Here is a 23,089-nt window from a genome sequence, read left to right as displayed (position 1 = left end):
ATTAGAAAAGTGGGGAGGTGCACCATCGTGCTGGAAGTACACTTTGTGTCTCATTGGCAGAGTAACATCTTAGGTACATCTGAGGATGTAAATAGACCTTAGCATTAAGCGGCCAGGTTATATGAACAGTCAAAACAGCTGGTTATGAAAATGGTTGTACCATACACTGATGCTAATTCTGTGTTGAACATTGTTTTTCACCGTTCCATGAAGATTTACTTTTGCCCCTGTAAGCTCATTTCATAAGTTGTTGACACCATCTCAAGTGAAATTTGCTTCGTCAGCAAATAAAACATACTTGTAGAGTTGTCAATTTGTATTCCATCAGTTGTAGAACTGTATGTGAATCAGACCATCTCCTGGCTGTAGATGTTGAAGTGGTTGTTTATTATAAGGATAAAACTTGTTTTTTAAATGTCCTCCAAACCATCAAATGTGAAGCTCCGATCCACTTAGAAAGGTGCCATACATGATGCCTGGACTGCAATGAATTGCTTCAATAATAATTTTATCAATAACAGCATCGTGTTGGTTAGATCATTTGTAGCTGATACGAATGATAGGTAGTGAACCAGTTTCCTGAAGATTGCGAAAATTCACGTTAATTGTTTTGATACTGCAATCCTGCGATTCAGAAAACATATTTCATATTCTACAACAGCAGCTGTAGCATTACCATTACATTCACCCCATATCAGCGTATTTCTCTATTGTAAATAAGTATGGCATTACTTCAATGACAGACCAATTACATTCAAAGTGAAATTCACAGAAAGACTTCGATAACGATAGCGCAGTTTGCTGTACCCGATATACTTAATGTACCTCAAGAATGATTTAAAATCCAGTGTTGCATAATGTTGAACAGTTATTTTATTGGCAACTTTGAAATAATCTTTTAAATTTATTTTATTTCTGTCGTTAATAGTTGTGTAATTTCCACTTTTTTTAAATTTTTTAACAGCAAATTTTATTTTTACAAATTTTTCACATGCCCAAAAAATAATTTTTCTTTTTTGTTTATATTATGTAAAAACTTTTCTAAGAAATATAGTAATTCTATTACTTAGTAATAGTAGTAAGTAATAGTACCTAGTAATAGTAGTAATTCTATTACTTATAAATACCTTCCAAGCAAATGAATGTTCATAAATCCAGGACAATGCTAATGTTGAATCTGAATACAAATGTATTTCATGAATATGTTTATTCAGAGCATTTATTACCTTCTCTAATAAATGTGAGAGTAGTAAAGAACCAGATAATTCAAACCTTGGTAGTGTTATTTGCTTTAAAGAAGTAAGTCTTGATTTGGAACAAAGTAAATTACACAAAATTGTTTGATTAGAAAATAAGAGTTTGAATGTACGACCGTAATCCTTTATGGAGGCATCTGAAAATCCATGTATTTAGACTGAATTAACCTCAGCACCATTGATGAATTTAATTGGACGAATCATCTTAATTAAATCAATTAAGTGCAACTGATTGTATAATTTACATCGTTGAGATAACATCATTGTGAGTAATCTATCATCCCAATTAATTTTAAGTTGCATTAAAGATAGCATAAAACATTTATGATAGAAAACAATAGGACCAATTAGACCTAATGGGTCAAATATTCCTGCAGTAATAGTGAGAATAATTCTTTTAGTATCAATAGATTGAGTAAATGTGTCTGTAGAATTGTTCCATAAAATGCCTAAGATATGTAACTCATGTTCATGGGCTAAAGGAATAGAACAGTTGTGCTCAGGAGTAGCAATATTATGATTACACTGATAGGCAAAAAAAAATTTTTTTAATGTTTCTCCAAGTGTGATACCATTTCTTGAATTTCATTTTTGCATACATTACAGATCTGTAAATAGAAATTTTCTATCGCCCTTAGTTTTAAGTAAATTACGCTTCAAAAAAAAATGAAGGGAAAATATAGTTAAAATCTGTAAGATTTATAATTTTGCATGGCCATACCTATGTTAGAATGATTTCACTGATGTTTTTCTGTTATAAATAGCCTCAAGCACATCCCAAATTAATATCCAACAGTAATCGACTAGCATGTTAGTATTCCATTTCCCTTTATAGACAGCTTTCCATCACCAAAATGTCTCTAGAATCATTCACTGTGTTCATCACTATCTCCAAGGTTGTCTGGGAAAAATTCCAAATATTAGTGGAGGAAATGTATTTTCAGACATATTATATACTATAGCTCTTATGAAGTAAAAGTTGATTAACAATATCATGGTAATTGTTGGATTTTTGTTTGCCGAGAAAAAGTTTGCAAACGTCTTTAAATGAAGCCCAAGCTACACGTTCTACATTATTTAACATTGTGTTAAATACATCATCTTTGACCTCTCTCTTATTTGAGGACCAACAAATATTCCTTCTTTAAGTTTTCCTTCACTTGCATTCAGAAATTTCTGATTGCAACTATCCTTCTTCATTGCTTTTACAAAATTTTTCATTAGTCCTAGCTTGATTGGGTAGGAGGTAAAAATATTTTTTGGGGTTCAACTAAGGGCTCATGAATAATATTTTTCCCTTTTGGAGTTAAGTTTTCTCATTTCTTCTACTCTTTGGTAACTAAATGTTTATCCCTAACTTGGCTGTCCCAATCGCAAAGAAAACACATGTACTTGGTATAGTCTAACAAAATAGCTATAACTTTCAAATCACCACATATGTTACAGGTATGTTTTTTATAATTTATTTGTTCAAGGACGTCTTCATCACATCGTATATCTCTTTCAAATTAATATCATAAGTGATTGGTATTGAAGGATATTTGTTACCGTTGTGTAGTAGAACCACTTTTAAACTATACTTGTTTGACAAATCTATCAAAAGGTGCCAGTCCTCAGGTTTATGAGCTTGTCCTAAGTGCAACATAAGCTCATATATTTTTGCAATAAATCAAATTATTTTCGTCAATAAGTACTGAAAATTTCTTGAAATTTTGTATTTTTTTGAAGTAAATTCCAACCTTGCAGTCTTAATCCTAACAGTTTTTTTTTTTTTTTTTGATGAATTTAAATCCCTAACTAAGTCATTTAATTACCTATTAATTAAAGGTTTAGTCACCTTGTGATATAAGAGTGGCTTATTTGAAGATAATTAATTCAAAATCAAAATAATTGTTGCCCTTCAGCACTGCCTGATTCTTCATCGCTGCTTTCAAAACATACATCCACAGGTGGCTCAGGAACTGGAATAATTTCACTGTGAGGTACAGGTCTGATTGCAGATGGCAATGAAGGATATTTTACATATGTTTAGGTTTTTTAGAAATTCCAGACACATTTGTTAAAAAAAGTAACAATCGGTTGCATGATCCTTTGGTTCATGCCAAACCATAGGTATACAAAATGGCAAAGCCTTCTGTGTACGTTTCAGCCGTCCTCTTAAATATGCAGAACAGTTAATGCATATCATATGAGGAGTCATCATTACTTAATTTAGAATCATTAATGTTATCAGTATGAACTAGTGTGTTGTATTTTTGTTGACATAAATCATATAAGTTATTTGAGTAACATTAATTGTTACTATGACCTTTGTGAAAACATATGAGACAACTATTATTATCCTCAAAAGTCTCTTCGTTCATCATTGGATAAATTTAAAGATTCTTTGCATTTTTTTTTAATTGATGATTGCCATTACAAAATAAACAATGTTTAAAGTTAGATCTAGAATAATAACTAACATTGTTGTTTATGAATCTTGTTAACATTTAAAGTAGGATGTTTGCAATGAGATTTAAATGCATTGTAATATTGTCCTTCAACATTTCCAATACTGAATTGTGAATTTATAGTACTCAAACTAAGATTTTCCAGGTTGTATCATCTGGTTTCAAGAAATTCTAAGAACTCTTGAAAGTTTGGACCACCCTTATTTGATAATCTTTCCTTCCGTAATCCAGCCGTGTTGTTAGAAATTGAATTGCAACGAATTTGAATATGTTAACTGGATGTTGTATTGCTTCAAGTGAGTTTAAAAATGAAGAAATATCATTAATGAATTTAGACTGAAGAGCTAATGATTCTCTTTTTAAAAAATGTATTTTTAAAATGCAATCTGTATTAAAATATAGTCATAATTTTTTTATCAAATGTTTTATTAATAAATTTAATGTGATTTTATCATTTTCATTGGTTAATGGAAGCTTTTTAATAATGGCTAATGCTTCATTTTAGCGGTGAATGTAAATAATGTAATTTTTGAACATTTGTTAAATCTTTGCAAGTGTGGATTGAATCATTAAATGTATTAAAAACTTGAGGCTATTCAAGAATGTCACCATTAAACAACGGTAAATTGAAAAGGTGTAATTGTAATTGTTTAGTAGCTGTGTATACAGAATGTTCTTGATTATTTACTCTATGCTGACTATTTAAAAAATGTTGCAGCTTACATTCTATGTTGCATAATTTTTTCTTGATTTGTTCTTGACCTAAATACAAACTATCATTATCAACATCCATTTCTAATTGTATCTGAATGGAATCATATTTGCGGTGCAAATTTTTGTAATTTAAGTAGAGTGTAGCTCTCATCTTGTGATGCGTCAAATTTATCCGCGAATGTTGCAATTCTTGTAACGAAAGCCTTAATTGATTTTCAATGTCTTAAAAATTGTTCTTTATCCATAATGATTACAATAACTAATATGGCCAAAAAAACTAAATAAAACTAAATTACACTAATAATATTATATAGATATTGGTGTTAACATAAATTATGAACCTAGATCCAATGTAGTGAACAAAACTCCAAAATAATATTTTCATTCATTCATAATTTAATTATTATTATTGAATATCACCAATGAAGATTGAATTTGCCAAATTGCAATGTATTTATATGTATTTCGCAATATGAGAACTTCACAAGTAGCTGATATTTCACATAATTATTTAATTATCCAGTCATATCCATATTTCTTAATTATCCAGCCCAGAGGACAAAAAATAATGTACAACAATTTCAGCCATGGAGCAATTCGTTGGATCTAAACTGTATATAATAAGTAATGCCAGATAACCAATTATTCATAATCACTTCCTTTATCTGCTTTCAAAATTTACACTTCATTTATTAAACATTGCAATGAGTTATAATAATTTATGTTTTTAGTTAAGTTCACATTTTAAGTATATATTAAATATGTGTAGCTAGAACAATACAAATTTAGTAATGTTGCTTATACATGTTAAAATTAATCAATTTAACAATTAATCGGGCATACAGATACTTACATGTTAGGAGCATTCAATAAAAAAGCTTCTTATTACATTTCCAAAAAGGAAAAAAATTACAGGGAAATATTAATGCTACAAGAAAGTGAAATACTAGTGGGTTTAAATTCCCTTACATAACTGGTGTAGTAGATAGCATCTACATTGAAATTAAAACTCAAAATTTTAATAAATTATAATAATAGGCAAGATTACTTGAATGTTAACATCCATGCAGCATCTACTGCTGAAGGATGAGATAATTAATTGCCAGGATGAAGAATTTAGATTTGGACCCAAAATAGTATCAAACGATTCAAGTCTCTATCTTCATTAAAAAATAAAACATGTTGTTCTTTACTTTCAAAACATAGAACTAAAATGATTAAAGCCTATGAAAGTGTTAAAAAATTTACATATCTGCACCAAGAAAGTTCAGTTTCCCCCCATAATTATATGATATTTTTACAGCGTACTGATCTTGTATGTTCCAGCACATAACAGATTTTAAAATAAGAATGAAAAAATGATTTGGATCTTGATTCTATGGTAAACTCACATCTAATTTTTTTTTTTCATAATCTGTATTATGCAAATATGATTACTAATTAAAATATTTGAATATGGAAAATAAACATTTTTGAATACTTATAATATAATAAACATTTAATGAATCATTACTTCCTTCTCTGAACACAATTCCATGCCTATTTTTGACAAGTAATCTTAAGGTATGTATACTGATAATGGTATATAATATAATAATGATCGTAATTCACCTTTTTTTTTTGGCTTTTTTAAATATATTATTATAGATAAACACATCAATAATTTTGTATTAATTTCTCAAGCATGATTACTGCTGATATGTTTAATAAATTATTAAAAAAGTGAAATCCACCTTAACAGCAAATTAAATGTGTCTCTAGATCTTTCAGTTCCTTAGAACATCGTCAGGAAAATAAAATAATTTTATAAAATAGTCAAAAATTAAAATGATTAAGCAGTCATTATTCTCCTGACAATGGTCTAAGGTAAAGATCTAGAAAAACACATTTAATTTGCTGGTAAGGTGGATTTTCACTTTTTTAATAATTTTGTAGTACTAATGGATACAATCAATAAATAAAAAAGGTAATAAAATAAATCTTACAAAGGTGTCAGATTTTTTAACTGTTGATTGTTAAGGCACTCTGTTAAAGTTATTAATTTGTTGTCGTCAATGGTTGATATATAAAATTTCTCTTCAATTTTATTCAAGTGACAGTTAGAGTAGGCTGTTGATACATATACAAATGCCTAAAATGAAAATAAAAAAGAATTTGGTTTAATTAACAGCATCTGTTTAATTTGAAATGTAATTAACTTTTGCTATTTATATTTGCATGATAGTCATTGATGAAAATAGATTTAAAAAAATACACAGAATTAAATAAAATATGATTTCAAAACTCATTCTGGAACAATTTAAGTTTTTTGTAGTAATCTTTGGTGAACAGGAGCATATTTAAAACAGTAGGTTTTATTTTCTCATGATTTTAAACAACTGATTTTATTTTTCTTATATCTGTTTCCTACAAGTATTTTTATACAGTTATATAGTAATAATTTTTGTTAGTTGTTTTTTCATAGTTTGGAGTAAGGCCAGAAAAAGGTATTCATACAACTTTGGTAACGTTTCAAAATGCATTAATTTCCTCTTAAAAACAGGTAGAAATCTGTGCTATAAATCAAATTCGATTATTTATTAAATCAAGAATCTTCTCTGAAAAATGTTTAATAACATATCACCCTTGAAATTGACACAGCCTGACGACATGCTATCCTAAACACCCTCAAAGAATGGGGACTCAAGGGCATTATACTTGCTTTTATTAGGGGTTTCTTAAATGGTCGAACTCTCCATGTTTGTGTGGAGATTCTCTCTCAGGTAGCGTCAATGTGAAGAATGGAGTACAAATGAAGTGTATTAAGTGCCACGTTATTTTCTATAGCCATCAACAGTATTATTAAATGTGTGCAGACGCCTGTTTCATCTTCTTTATTTGTTGATGTTTTTGCTATATATATTGCGTCCTGTTCTACAGCCACAGCGAAGAGACTACTACAGAACCCTGTATCTTGCCTTGAATCTTTGTCCAAGGCTTTACATTTTCACCTTAGAAAACAAAATGTGTAGTCTTTTCTTGTTTGCAGGACTCCTTTATTCTGCAAGTCTTTCTCTGTGGAGAGCTAATTGCTATCTCAACTGATGTCGGATTTTTAGATTTATTTTTGATAGCCGCCTTATGTGGGTCAAGCACATCAAAGAATTAAAAACGAGATGTTCCAAACTTTTAAATATGCTGGCAAGTCCTTAGGAATACCAACTGGGGTGCCATTCAGTCATGTATGTTGTGTTTTTATTATTCCTTAGTTAGTTCCCATTTGGATTATGGGTGTGTCGCTTACTCTTCAGTGCGTAATACCATGTTTAAAATGGTGGATGCTGTACATCATGCTTTCCTTCACTTGCTACAAGTGACTTTAGTTCAAGCCCTGTCATAAGCATCCATGTTGACTGTGGTGAGCCTTCACTTTGGGATAGACAGAACCAGGTTCTAGCATCTTATTTTACCCGTCTTAAGGGACAGCCAAATCACCCGACTTTAGACACAGTCCTTGGAAATCCTTATTTTCAAAGGTATGAGGACCGTCTACGTTATACTGCCCCTGCAGATATTCGTACCAGATGTTTACTGCACCTTCTATTTTTCCAATATATGCGTGTTCATATCCTCCGTGGAGAATCAACCTTATAAATGTTATGTTTGACCTCATAATATACAATAAAGAATCAACACCAATTTTTTTCTTTCAGCAAGTGTTTCACCATATCTCCAAGACAAACCCAGACACAGCAGTATACACAGATGGATCGAAAAAGAACAATACCATTGGATGTGCATTTATTGTTAATGGCCGAACCTATATGTTTGGTCTACCTGGTATTACGATAGTCTCTTTACTGCTAAATTATACACTATAATTAAGACTTTTAATATCATTAACCTTGAGTACTGTCATATCCTTATTTGGACTGGTGTAGTCCTCTCCAAGCCTTAGAAAATTTTTATTCCAGACATCCTACTGTCACCAAAATTTACCATGCAATCGCCGAGTTGAACCATCGCAACACACAAGTGAGTTTCTGCTGGATCCCTAGCCATGTAGGGATTCCGGGTAATGAAAGTGCAGATTTCACTACTAAAGATGCACGTAGTCAACCATCCTTCACTACCCATGTTACTGCATCCGACTTTATTAGCTTTGTAAAACTCACTTCATGCAAAGTGGCAGGATGACTGGACAGCTACAGTAGATAACAAACTCCGGCACATTAAAGATTCTGTGTTGCCATGGAATTCCTCATACAGGAAAATTCATCGTGAAGAAGTGGTCCTCTGCTGACTGCAGATAGGCCATACAAGAGCTACTCACAGGTATCTGATGTCAGCAGTATGCATATAATGTGACTGCCGCTTGACTGTGCACCACATCCTTGTGGATTTTGTGCATTATGCGGCCTTACGTCGCAAATTTAAATTACCCAGGAACATTTGTCAAATCCTGGGCAATGACAAAAAAATTTTGAGCAGGATGTTTTTATTTTTTCTAAGTGTTTGTATTTTAGATACTTTTTAGTAGTCTTGTTTTATTTTTATACTCTTATGAATTTCATTTTTAATTTTTATTTTTTCTGTTATCTGTGTTTAATAATTTTAGTTTAAGTTTTTTATTTTATTTTTGTATTTCATATTTTAATTTAAGTTTTAATTTTGTTTTTAGATTTTTAGTGTATGCTTTGTATTTTGTTTTTATATTTTTGTTTTCCAAGTGATGATAACGTAAAAACATTTTTCACCCAAAAAAAAAGAAAAAATTATTTTAAGTGATTTTCATTAATGATTTTTAGTATCACAAGCTGAAGCTGTACAGGCCTGCTGTTTAAAGATGTTTTCGGTAAAGAAATTTAAAAGTGAGTAATTTTAAAGTGACTATTTTAAGTGGGTGAAAAAAATTTCATACCTATGTAACAGGGAAAGCGCTAAACAGAGCTTTGTTTTTACATAGTAGGTATTATCTTTAGAAGAACCAACATTGTTTGCTAAAAAATCAACAGCGTATTCTGCAGTCATTTCAGTTACTGATAATACAGTTGATTAATCTTTGATTCAGATTGCATAACATAAACTTAAAGCTTAGGATTTTATGATTTTGAATACTGCATAACTGAATGAAAAGAAAAGATTCAGCCATAAATTCCCAGAAAGTGTTTTATTATTTTCCAATTTTCTTGCAGTTAAAAGCTTAGACATCGGCTTTACATAAATTAATGTGGAGATAAAACTGCACTTAAATCTGGAACATTATGTCAAATATACTTGAGGGAATTCATTGTGATAACTCATATGAGGCTGTTAGTATAATTACAAAGTATATTGGAATTTTAAATTTAAACAGTTGATCAGAAGGTTGTAAAAGTATATGGGATGGGTTTTTTTTATGTAGTGGAAATTAGTGAAGTAAATGGAAAAAAAAATATTGTAGGTTTGGAAATCAAATTATGAGAAATGTTTGTGAGTGAACATAGACAGGTTTTTTTTTAAATAGGATCCGTGATTAATGGTCTGAAACAGTAGAAAAAAAACCAAAATTCTGAATATAAAAGAAATCTGAATATAAAGAAATTTAAATATGAATAATGCAATTTATCATACCTTTAAATTTTTCAATTTCTTTGATAATATGAGCAAATCTTTAGTAACGGTAACATTAATTGGAACTGCTTGTTGCATTTGTTCATCAAATCTTACTGTTCCAGCCCAATGAATAATTATTGTTACATTTTCTTGAAGCACCTTTTGATCTGTAATCGAAAGGCCCAACATAGGTTCAGTGCAGTCACCCAAAATTAATGATACTTTCTCAAACATAGATGGATCCACTTTTGAGAAAATCTGGAAAAAACCAAGTACAATCATAAAATGAAAATCAATGATCTTTATAAAAATACAAACATGTTTGTGCATATTTGTGCAGTTCTCAACATCAGCAATAGTTGAGATAAGTACATAAACTCATGTTCCCTCAGTCATGGAATAATTTAATTTTTTTTCGCATTAATACAATGTTGCCATTATTTTGCATCAGTAGGAAAATTTAATGAAATTAAAAAAAAACTGTTTTAATATTAAGTTTTTTCACATTTAAAGCCCAAAAATTAATTGCTCTTAAATAAAATTATTTATCATTATTTTTAGATTTTTTTTATTACTTCCAATTACTCTTTTAAAACATAAAAAGAACAATATCCTCCGTATATATTAAAAATTAAATCACCCACAGCTTCAATTTAGACTGAAAATATAGATTTTGTATTATCATCATTATAAGTATTCCTGATCTGAATGAAATTATTATTTGTTAACAGTTTACAGTATTTTGTAGTATTTTAATGTTGCTTATATTTTTGGGTAAGCAATTAAAAAATTTATTGTACTATTTTAAGATTACAGATAATGCTGTTCTGTGGATGAGTACTGTTTATATTTCTGGCATGTGTGAAAGTTTACAAATATTGTGTTATTAAAATGTGTTACTGTTTTAAGGGGTATATTTTTTTATCGTCATAAACATACATTGATGAAGAAGAATTCCTTGGTTGACTAAAATGTGGTTTACACGAAGACCACAATGTTTAGTTAATTAAACTTAGACATTTTTTACTTCAAATTGAAAATAAGAAAATCATTTTTTAATTTTTTTTTGTAACCTTACATTTGGTGAGAGTTAAAATTTACTACTGATTTTTAAAAGAAAAATCATAGGTAAGGTTGTCCACTTATATAATGACTCATTTTAAAAATTTTAATTTTTCTAAAAAAATATTAGCAAAGGTTAAAAATTTCAAATCAAAAGAAAATAGGTGGATAAAATTACCCACAAGATGATCAAATTGGTCCTTCATTCTTTCCGTATGGCTTTTCCCCTTTTTTGTTCGTACTATTAAATAGATCTTTTTAAAATTTGGACAGGATCTTACCCCCAGTAATTAATATGGTTTCTCCTTTATAAAACTGCTGTATTGGAGTCCTCTGGTAAATCTGAGTACGTGATTTTAGACATTCCTAGAATAAAAAAAAATTAAAAATTTTTGTAAAAAGATTTACAAAAATTTAACAAATAAGTTATTTATAATTTGTACAATAGTTTAAAAGTAATTTTTGCAAGTTTTGAAAGCTTTTTCAACTTCTTTTACGATCAAAGTCTTGGCCTTTAGACAAAAAATTCCTTCGACCTTACAGAAGCTAATACGGTTTTGTATCATTGCTTCACCTCTTCCAGAAAATTAATTATAATCCATCAAAAAATTTCTCTACGGTTTTATAAAAGCGATAGGGTTATAGTGAAGAAACAACGGCGTGAATATTGCTGTCGAGATAATTACAGAGTAAATCACGAGGTAAAAAAAACTAGTAATTTATTTGTATTTAATTTGATACTTCTCTTCGGTTTTTAAAGTACGGATGAAACTGTCATTAAAAAAATAATCGGCGTAAGATCTGAAAAATTATTTGGTCAAAGCATAAAATCTTAGAAGAGGGCCAATCTAACAACGTTGAAAACCTTGTATGAAAATAATTCACAATTCAGGTATTAAGTCGATCTACTTAATAAATATTTCGGCAAAAAAGGCCCATAAGCATATCTTTCGAAAAATGCTTAAAAACATTTATTTTTTTAGACTGTTCCTTTCGTGTACGATGGAGTATCGTTAAGACACAATTTCCCAGATACGAATGTCGTGCGTAATTTTGATTTACATTTCTTGAAGTTAGTTTCTATATAGCAGCGGATGAATTGTCACAGAGATTCATATAGAAATTAAATTTTCTAACGTGAACATTATTACTTTGTATCTATCTACTCGACACAAAGATAATTGAAAAACTGTCATTGTTTACATACAAATATTCGCATATACGTGGTCTCTTCAGATAGTAACCGAACTATCTTTTTTATTTTAATTATTAATTTTACAGATTTTCGGTCCTTCTCCCTTCTGAGTACTCCCCTCCTCTATTTACACACTTTTCCCAGCGGTGTTTCTACTTCGCAAATTAGTCCTGGATAGCTTCATTTGAAATGACCTTTAAGGTCCGTGACGAATTGTCTATAGTCTCAAAATGGCGTCCTTGCTTTCCTGGGGCGTGGAGATTCTTTGTCAATCGATTGTGATGATTGAACGTTTGACTCGATGTCGTAGCCGTAAACCCTGCTTTCGTCTACCGTTATGATCCTTTGCATGAATGTTTCATCGTCTTTGGTTTGTTCAAGAGGTTGCCGACAAACCTCTGCTCGATGTTCTTTCTGCTGTTTGGTCATCAAACGAGGAACAAACTTTGCTAACACGTTCAATTTTTCAGTCAAAATGTCGTGGCACGATCCAATCGAGATGCTAACCTCATATGCAAGTTCTTTGACAGTCATCGGCAATTTGCACCCGCCAGATTTGATTATCTGAACGCGGGTGTATCAGTTGAAGTCGAGGGTCATCTTCGATTGACTGATGACCACTTTTAAATCGTGAAAACCATTCGTACAGACTTCAAAAATAGTGATTCGTTGTTGATACTTTTACTTTATTCAATAAATAAAAATATCATTATTTCTAACTTTTAGTCTTATTATTTTTTGAAGTCGGCTTTTATTTTTTATAAATTATTTTATTTCACAATTTTTAGTGGTATCTATTCTCTCTCTCTCTCTCTCTCTCTCTCTCTCTCTCTCTCTCTCTCTCTCTCTCTCTCTCTCTCTCTCTCTCTCTGTAGAGAGAGGGAGAGACCCATATTTTATAATTAAAATATGGGTTGGCTGCTCAAATGAGACAACAAAGGGAGAAAGGGAAAAATTGGAAACTGGAAATAGGGAAAAATCGAAAAAGGTAAAAGAGAAAAATGAAGAAAGGGGAAAAGGAAAGGTAATATGGTAAAAATGAAATGGGGGAGAGGGAAAGGTTAAATTTTGTGAAGTTCCGTAATGTTCATTTCGTTAATGTTTTATCAAACTTTCAATTGTGTACTGTATATTTTTAAATTTTTGAGGAAATTGATCCCAAAGAAACTATCTATCCCACCACCTGGAGATATTGACCCCGAACCTTTACGGACAAATTATCCCATATACATGTGTCTGTGTGTCAAATTTCATCAAAATCAGTTTACACAGTCAATAATTATTAGCTTCAAATACGCCGACATAAGTAAATACGTACGTACGTACGTATGTATTTGTACTCACTAATATTACCCCCACTCTTCTTTTTTTGAGTTTCTAGGTGATTAAATGTCGAGAAATGCAGAAAAATTATACCAAATTTTCGATTGATTACCATATCTCATGCAGCATAACTTTGGATGTATAATGCCAGGCAAGAAAAAAAAATAATAGAAATTTAGGAAACAGATATATTTAATTATCTATATATTAATTTATTTATAATAATTGATAATTTTGTTTTTAGATATTTTCACAACATTTAAATACTTGTTTTAATTTAAAATTATAATACAGTATTTTTTTTTTTTGTCAAGTATCGTTCTGTTGTAACGGGTACCACGATACGAATTTAGGAAAATATAGACATATCATCGCGTTTCACATTCCCCAGACACTAAAACCACCGTCAGTTCAAAAGCTGATATATATATGAATGTCTGGCTGTATATCTCTTATGCCTTCCTAACTAGTTCATCCGATAGCGATAAAACTTTGGGGAATGGTTGGACGCATGCCAGGGAAGGTATCTGAATTAGTTTGGACCCCGGTTAGATGGCGCTAGCGTCGAGATATTTCGAAAAATTGTATTTATGGTCCGATTTGGTTCATATTCAGAATATGAAAATTAGTTACGTGAAAAGAAATATTTTTGCAAAAACTATACGCACTAGGTGAGGCCGGTGCCGAGTTATTTACGAAACAAATAAATATACCAAGAAACTTTTTTATTCTATATATATATATATATATACATAAAAGGCATGTTCGTATGTGTGTCCGCCAAAGACCAAAAAACTAATGGACCGATTTACGCGCGGGCAAAACGGGGAAAAAGGTAAACGGGGTAAAGGGGAAAAGAGAAAAGGGGAAAACAGGAAAGGATAAAAAGGAAACTGGGAAGGGGAAAAGGGAAAAGGGGAAGGATAATAAGTGAAAGGTAAAATTTGTGAAGTTCTGTTTTTTAATTTTTTTAAACTCTCTCTCTCTCTCTCTCTGTCTCTAATAAAATTTTATGTACTTTTGATTTAAAAAAAAAAAAATCCGCTTTGGCTCTCCGGAAGGCGGAGGTTAATTTTACCGGTGGTAAGTAGGGGATAAAAAAGATTTCCTCCTTAAAGTTAAGAAAAACTTCAAATTTATTCAATACAACAACGGTTAGTGAAAAAAAGTTCCACATGTTTAGCATACGACAAGCATCATCTTACAATTCCAGCAATATTTTGGTCATCCTTTGCCAGAAGTGTTGGTCATACAAAAAAATTGTCTCAGACCATAGTTTTAGGTAATGTTTAGAGAATAACGACCACTTTAAACCGATTTCATACTGAGCTTATTAAGTTAGGTATGATTTTTTTTTGTTTTCGAGACCCCACTTTTTCAACCACCTGAACCAGTCGTTGGCGAAATAAAAAAGTTTCCTTAGATAAGTTTTAGGCCCTTATTAAAAGAATAGTAAAAACTTGAAATGAATTCCATATTTTACGTAATAAGAAAGTTATAGCGATTTTTTTTTCGAAAAAGCCTCCCCATTATCGGACCTATGGTCCGATTTTGGCCGTTAACAAATTCGACATTATCGAAATTTTTCGATAAAATTTTGGGACGAGGTTTTTTTTATGTATCAATTTGAAAGTGGTTGGCGCAAAATTACGGTAGTTATGGTGTCCACAAGAAAGTAGTTTTTTTTTATATATATGAACTTTTGAGCTGACAATAGTTTTCGGGTCTGGGTGATGTAAAACGCGAAGATATGTCGAAAATTTTTCGGAAGTCGAATCATGGTACCCATTAAAATAGGTAGCTTTCCTATGTAATCTACCAGATATGTAAATTAATAGGCTTACAAGGAAGTCTAAAGTGGTGTCTAAATCAAATTTTTTTTACGTTTTAAGTACAATAATTTTCTTAAATGACTAGTAATTGTGTAAATTTTATTTAAAAAAATTGCAGAAAACGTAATTGTGGGAAAACTGATGTCAAAAAATAAATTCTATGAAAAACCAAAATAATTTACTTTTTTTATTAAAATCAAATAACAAAAATGTTATTTAAAAATTAAAAACAACTATTTTTATTTAATTCACGGAGAACGGATATCCGGGGAAAATATTTTGCACGCCAAACCACTATGTTTTCAGATATATATGCCTATAAGGATCTTTTTCTTTATTTAAATTCCTAAAATTTAGTTACCAAATTATTTCCCTTTCCTCCTGAATGACTCTGTATTTGAATACATTATTAGGGCTTACCAATAATGCGAACGAAGTATAATAGATAGGTGCAGCAACCAATGGGATTTAATTATTCTGAATGATGGTGGGTTAGGATAGCGAAGGGAACTCAGTACTGGGAGATAATAGTCTGATAGAGTAGATGCATTAAATATTACATGTATTAGTAAACTGATTATGAGGCAAGCTATTCTAATTGGGTTGTCATGATGTATGTGTGCGCGCGCTCGTGCGTGATTTGTATATATATATATATATATATATATATAAACCTAAGAATATATATATATGTATATAGCAATATGTGGAGAATCAAGGTCAACGGTGAAAAATCGGTGGCAGTGATGTTCACATACAAGACACGTCCTCCAGCCAGGCAGGTGGAAATCTCAGGAGAGAAAATCCCCTTTGGGAAAACAGTCATGTACCTGGGAGTAGTCCTGGACAAACGGCTTACCTTAGAAGAACATGTTAAATATGTGACCCGAAGGACAAACGCCGTCAGGGCCTCATTATACCCGGTACTGAACAGCGCCAGCCCTTATCCACTGGCGACCAAATTGCTCATTATTCGGCTATTCGTCCTGCCGATTCTAACATATGCTTACCCGGAATGGGGAGCTTTGTTGAACTCCACGCTTTAAAAGAAATTAGAAGCCGTCCAAAACATACCGTTGCGGACGATATTTGGAGCACCGTGGTTCGTCAGAAACGTCACTCTTCGCTACGATGCGGGACTACACACCGTATTCGATATGGGGGTGGCGCAGGCACGCAGACTGTTCGGGAGACTTATAATTAAATTGTCTACAATTTACGTTTATAAAACGTATGATTTATCGCCAATTTAACAACGTTATTGTACGTAAAACGTAAAAAATGTGTTTTTTTGATCGTATTTTTGGCGTTTTACATGGGATATCACAGAAACTAAGAGACATACAGTTCTGGGACTTATTTTTTTCGATTTCCCAGCTCAAAGTTTCGAAGACAAATAAAATCATACCTCTCTTAATAGGCACTGTATGGAATCGGTTTAAAGTGGTCGTTAGTCCTCTAAGCATTACCTCAAACTTTTTTTTGTAACATTTTTTATATGATCAACCCTTACGACAAGGGATGATCAAAATTTTGCTGGAATTGTGAAAAGATGGAGCATGTCGTATGCTAAATATGTGAAACTATTTTATCGTATTGAACAATTTTGAAGTTTTTCTTAACTTTAAGAAGGAAATCTTTTTTATCCCCTACTTAGCACCGATGAAATCTAACTCTCCTCTTTCCAGCGTGTCGAAAGGGAAATTTTTATGATTCCGCCAAATGAATTTTTTTTATGTACAAACATGATGATCTTACAGTGAATATTATGCAGTTAGACCAAATTACAAGGAACACGTAAACAAAAAGTTGAAACTTGTAAACTGTGTTTTTGTATACTTCGCTATTAAAGCAGCTAAGTAGTTTTAATTTGGTTGATTTTGGAGAATTACGAAATATTCGTTTTTATTTTACTTTTATGGGGGGTGGAGCTAAATATTTTGAAAATCACTGTTTATAGACGTTCTTGATGTTTGACATTATGCTGTCTCACAACCTCACGAAACGTTGGAAGCTCTGCCAAATATTTGTGACTCTTATTGTTCCGTGTAAACCACGGTACACCTCCACAATAATTGTTTTTGTCGCTTTGTTCTGGAAACGACGCATGATATCTACGTTACTATTACTTGTTGTCTACTAAAATTCTAAACCAAAAGTCTAAATCGGTCGTAGGATAACTTTGAAAATCAGATTTTTTTGTACAATGTAAAGTAAGTTTTCTCCGAACAAGTCGATGCAGTACTCTATACTTGTTAATTGTAAAATTTCAGATTTGTAGAATTTTGGTACTTACGTATTAACGCCACCGCAGCTACGGCTTTATTTAAAAACAAAGTAGTCAATTGGATTTCGGTGGAAAATGAACAGTCTCTTTATTAATTTTAATAAATTGTTATTTATATTTATTTATTTTATAAATATAATTTAACCAAAGTTAACCTACGCTCGCTTCGCACGCTAACCTTGACTAATTAACAGGAGTGTTTTGATTATTTAAATAATAATAATTGTAATAATTACTGAATTCATTAAATAAATACCCAAAAAATTACGGTGTGAAAATCATCCAATAATTTTCCAGCTTTTTAATCTTTCATTTAACTCGATTCATAAACCGTTCAAAATTTGTCGCATTTTTTTTGTCCATCTCATTACATCATAATTAATATTCAACTAATTATATTACATATATATATATAAAACGGGACAGTATAATTTTATTAATATATTATCATGAACATACGTTTTGGTAAATTGTTATTCATAGCAGTGATTCTCTACAAAATAACATAATCTGTAATCGTTAAGTTGAATTGTTGTTATATGTAAATTTTCTATAAAATAGACCAGAATTATAATAGTGCAGTTGTTAGAGAAATGAGAATGTTAACCGGTGCAAGAAGGAAAGAGAGAGAGAGAGAGAGGATATGTGTGCGGTTATACGTCAGACGTAGAATAGAGTATATTTTATGGTACATGAAATTAACAACGTTGTCTTATTGTAATGCGGATTTTGCAATTTGTTTCTAATTTTAACACAAACCGTTGATTTGCATTATTTTAGTAAGATACTATCTACTATTCTATCTTAGGTTAAGTTGATAATAATAAATTATTGTTAAATAAAAGTTTTGCAATAATTTCTGTTTTTTAAATTAAAAATAAATTTAAAAAAAAAACGTGTTTAATAAGATGAATTTTAATATAAATTTTCAACAAAAAAAAAGAATAATTATTTATTTGTAATTTTTGAAAGCGTATATTAAGATAAAATGTAGTCTAGATCTTACTGTTAAAAACGATGATTACAAATCATATTTGAAGTTTTTTTAAAGAGAAAAAGTTAAAATAATGAAATCGATATAAATAAAAATGTAAATGTTGTTCGTTTCTTCAAAATGTTAAATCTATTAAAGTTCTTCACCGATTGCTTTGAAATTTTGACACAACGTTGCATTCGAATATGCGCGTGTTTTTATATACCTAAGATGTCAAACCTGTGACAAGTAAAAACGTGATTTTTTGTAAAAACAGTGCTATCTGTTGGACGTAGAAGCAACATACGCTGTACTAAATATTTTACGATTCCATTTCAATGTTTCCGATATGTAGGTCCCCGCTATACACTAAAAAAGTACTGGACCGATTTACGGGCGGGGAAAAGGGAGAAAGGAGAAAATATAAAAAATAAAAAAAACGGGAAAATGAGGAAGAGGAAATAGAAAGGGGAAAAAAGCAAAAAAAGTAAAGGGAAAAGGTCGAAAGAGGGAGGGGGAAAGGAAAATAATTGAAAGAGAAATGAATGAAGGAAGTGGGAAAATGAGAAAAAAGAGGAAAATAGTAGAAAGGGAAAGATAGAAAATGAAAAGTGGAAAGAGAGGAAAGAGGAATGGGGAAAGGGAAACAAGAGAAGTAGAAATGGGGGAAGGAAGTGGAGAGATTGAGGAAAGGTAAAAATAATAGAAAGGGAAATGGGAAAACGGGTAAAGTGAATATGATAAAATGCCATTTGGAAAAAGAAAATGGGGAAAGGAGGAAAAAGAAAAGGGGGGAAACGGTAAAGGGAAAATTAAGAAAGGGTGAAAGGGAAAAGTTAAATTTTGTGAAATTCTGTAATGTTAATTTTGTTAATGTTTTATCAAAATTTCAATTGTGTTCATTTAATCTACACACACACACACACACACACAGGTGTATATATATATATATATATACTCAAATCTAGCCATAGCGAAGCATTTTGCCGGTTCGGCTAATTTTATAATAAATATAATTTTAGCATTTTTTTTTTTTTAAATGTTATAATTTTTTTTTATAACTTGAATAAATTGTAATTTTTTATAGGGTTACGTTATAGTTTATGTGTATATGTGTGGTATATTAAAAAAAACCTGACAACAGTGGGTTATTTCTGATACACGGCTTACATATACACACGTAACTTAATTTAAAATATTTATCATTTTATTTAACCGTAATATTTTTCGTTTATTTAATTCAATTATTCTAATTAAAGCGCGCGCACATACCGTATTTAATTCATGTGAATATGGCAGGACTAGCGGCGACGGTCGGAACTATCTAAAATAATGTAATTTCACAACTTAGAAAAAACAAATTTTGCTTCTACGGTCGGCAGCTGGAATAGCTGCGGGGCTTAACGTACCAGGTTCGGAGTCAACCGGACGATCGAGTTCGAAACCCAATCAAACCGAGTTACTTTTTTACACTTTAAATATTAATTTATTTAGTTAATTCTACGACTCATTTGTGACATCACAACATAACAGACTATACAACAAACGCATTTTATGTAGATGGGGAGGGGGTGCAAATTTGAAAAAAGTATTTTTGCAGATATTGTTATTTTTTAATCTTTAACAAATTTTCCCAAGAAAAATATGATCATAATTGGGCAAAATCTCAAGATATTGAGGGTGACTTTGCTCTACAATCTTACTGATATTTTAATTTGAAAATTTAATGGCATCAATGCTCGATACATAGAAATAGTTTAACTAACTTTGGTCAAAATCGGTCCAGTAGTTCGGGAAATATAAGGTGATTTAGAGACCAACACCGAACACTTATACGTTAATAGAACATTAACATCTGAATAATTTCCACCTGGTTTTTGTTTTTTTTTTATTTTTTGGTTCCTTAGGTGTCAAAACGTCAAGATTCGATAAAAACCGGATATACACAAATTGGACCGATTAAAATACTTTTCCTTGTACAGTTATAGAACTATCTAGACGGGAAAGTAAAAAAAGGTATAGGATTACATTTTTCTTTATTTAGAAAATACAAAAAAAAAAAAGATAAAAACGATTTCCACCTTAAAGTTAGAAAAACTTCAAAAATACTCATTACAATGGTTGCATGTTAAAAAAATTTCACATGTTTAGCGTACGACAAGCCCCAGCTTCTTACAATTCCAGCAATATTTTTGTCATCCCTTGTCATAAGGGTTGGTCATATCAAAAAATTTTTCAGATAAAAGTTTTAGGTAATATTTAGAAGACTAACGCCGACTTTTAGACCGATTCGATACTGTGCCTATTAATGGGATGTATGATTTTTTTTGTCTTTGAAACCCCATTTTTTCCACTACGTGGGCCGATGGTTGGTGATATCAAAAAACTTTATTTAGATAAGTTTTAGGGCTTTATCCATAGAATAGGTATTTAAACGAATTCGATATTTTACATAATAAGAAAGTTATAGCGATATTTTGTTTTTTTCGAAAAAGCTCCCCTTGGTCTGATTTTGTCCATTAACGAACTCGACCGAGATTTTGGTTCGTTATATTTTATGTATTAGTTTGAAAAAAAAAATGGCGCAGAATTACGGCAGTTAATGTATCTAATATATGTATATACTTTTGAACGGTAACTTTAGTTAATGTTTTAAAATATAAGAGAATATTTTATCATAAAGATACAAATAGCGCTTAAAATAATCAACTAAAAATGAATTACATAACTTAACCGGTTAATTAAAATTATTTATCGGCTTTTTTAAATTACATGAAACAAATTTTTTGTCTAGCGGTTAGTTAGCATGTCATATAAATTAATCTTACCTTCATATCATATATTTATAGCAGTCGAACGTAAATTTCAAACAAGAATTACGATTAAATATATGTAAATATACAAACAATTACTAATTATAGAAAGATAATTCAGTAATACGCTAAAAAAAAGTAATTAAACACAACCGAACAGATAACAACTGAAGACGAACAGCTACTTGATGAATAAACACGTTAATTCTTGTAACAGTGCATGAGTGAGACGACGGACGAATGTCAACGAAAAGACGCGGAAATACCCGAACTAATACTGTACTAGACTTGCTTGTTCCCCATACGCCACAGTCTTACGAGTACATTTGCTTACCTAATCGTTGAACGGCAGATTAGTTTCAACTAACTAAATGGAATAATTTTTTTTTTTTTGGAGAGCAAAAAACTCTTTCACGTTATTATCGCCCGGAATAATATATATATATATATATATATATATATATATATATATATATATATATATATATATATATATATATATATATAAATCAGAAATTACATTTAGCCAAGAAAATAAAACATATAAACTTATAAAAGTTTTTTTTAAATACATTTAAAATTAAATTCACAGCCATTTTTACAGCATTTTGTAAATTCACGTAGAATTAAAATAAACGTAAATATACACCCCTACATATCATCCTGTGAAGTAATACCTGAATGGTAATTCCCGGAGGCTAAACAAGGAAAAAAACCGCAAATATAAAAAAAATGAATATATATTTATAAATGTAAATATTCGTTCGTTCAAAAATCTTAAATCTCTGTAGTTCACCGATTGCTTTGAAATCTTGACACAACGTTACATTCTCTTTATCGCATTCAAAGATGCGAAATATTTCTACACGCAAGATTAGGAATTTAAATAGTGTTAATTATCACTGAAATAAAACTTTAAAAAATTTTATTTTTTTTGTTATAAAAGAGCAGCCATTTCAGATGATGCTCATTAGCCCTTTAATTCTTCAAAAAAAAACCCCAAAAAACCTGAAGTTAGTACAACCTTTAATACTTAAAAGATTATTCGAAGACTATTTGCAAAAATCACATTATATTTTTGTTTTATTCTATTCCTCTTACACTATTTTATTCACGGTTAAATTCTCTTCAAATTTTGTTAAAAGTTTTACGGGTTTATTACACATTTAATAAAGTTATCGTATGTCAAACATAAAAAACAAGTTTCTTACTCAAATTTATTGGATTTCTCAAAACCTACTGCAGATACGGTTCTGGGATCTATTTTATTCGATTTTTCAGTTTAAAAGCCTTAAGAAATCGCTAATTCTGATGCTTAATTAACATCTTAAGCGTTTTAGTATAAACTCATTTCACCGGGGTAGCTGAAATCCGAGCGAATTCTTTCACTAACCGTAACTCGCAAATAAAGCATTTTACGAAATATGTTTATAAGAGGTCTGTAAATAAAGTAATGAGACTAGTTTTTGGCAGCCAAACTGGCAACACTATAAAGTTACTAGTAAACATATGTTTATATGAACAGCTGATTTATATTAGGTATTAATATATTTAGTCTATTGTTGACACATGAGACGTAAACTTTTCGTAAAACGAGTTTTTGTTGTGCG

At 30.7% G+C, this 23,089-nt stretch overlaps 1 protein-coding gene across 1 annotated transcript in view; it reads right to left on the bottom strand.

The window, feature by feature from the left end:
* Window positions 1–6,401: 6,401 nt before the first annotated feature.
* The window catches only part of LOC142322598 (fatty acyl-CoA reductase wat-like), a 36,298-nt gene continuing 19,610 nt past the window's right edge, over window positions 6,402–23,089 (bottom strand). Inside the window, exons 2-3 of the mRNA XM_075361673.1 lie at window positions 10,013–10,252; window positions 6,402–6,551 (exon numbers count right to left, since the gene is read on the bottom strand). Of these exons, the coding sequence (XP_075217788.1) occupies window positions 6,402–6,551; window positions 10,013–10,252 (390 nt within the window). The remainder of the gene's footprint in view (window positions 6,552–10,012; window positions 10,253–23,089) is intronic.

The sequence above is a fragment of the Lycorma delicatula genome, chromosome 4 (genome assembly GCF_047948215.1).
Source record: "Lycorma delicatula isolate Av1 chromosome 4, ASM4794821v1, whole genome shotgun sequence".
Taxonomy (NCBI): domain Eukaryota; kingdom Metazoa; phylum Arthropoda; class Insecta; order Hemiptera; family Fulgoridae; genus Lycorma; species Lycorma delicatula.
The sequence above is the reverse complement of the archived record's forward strand: the minus strand, read 5'-3'. Positions and strand labels throughout refer to the sequence as shown.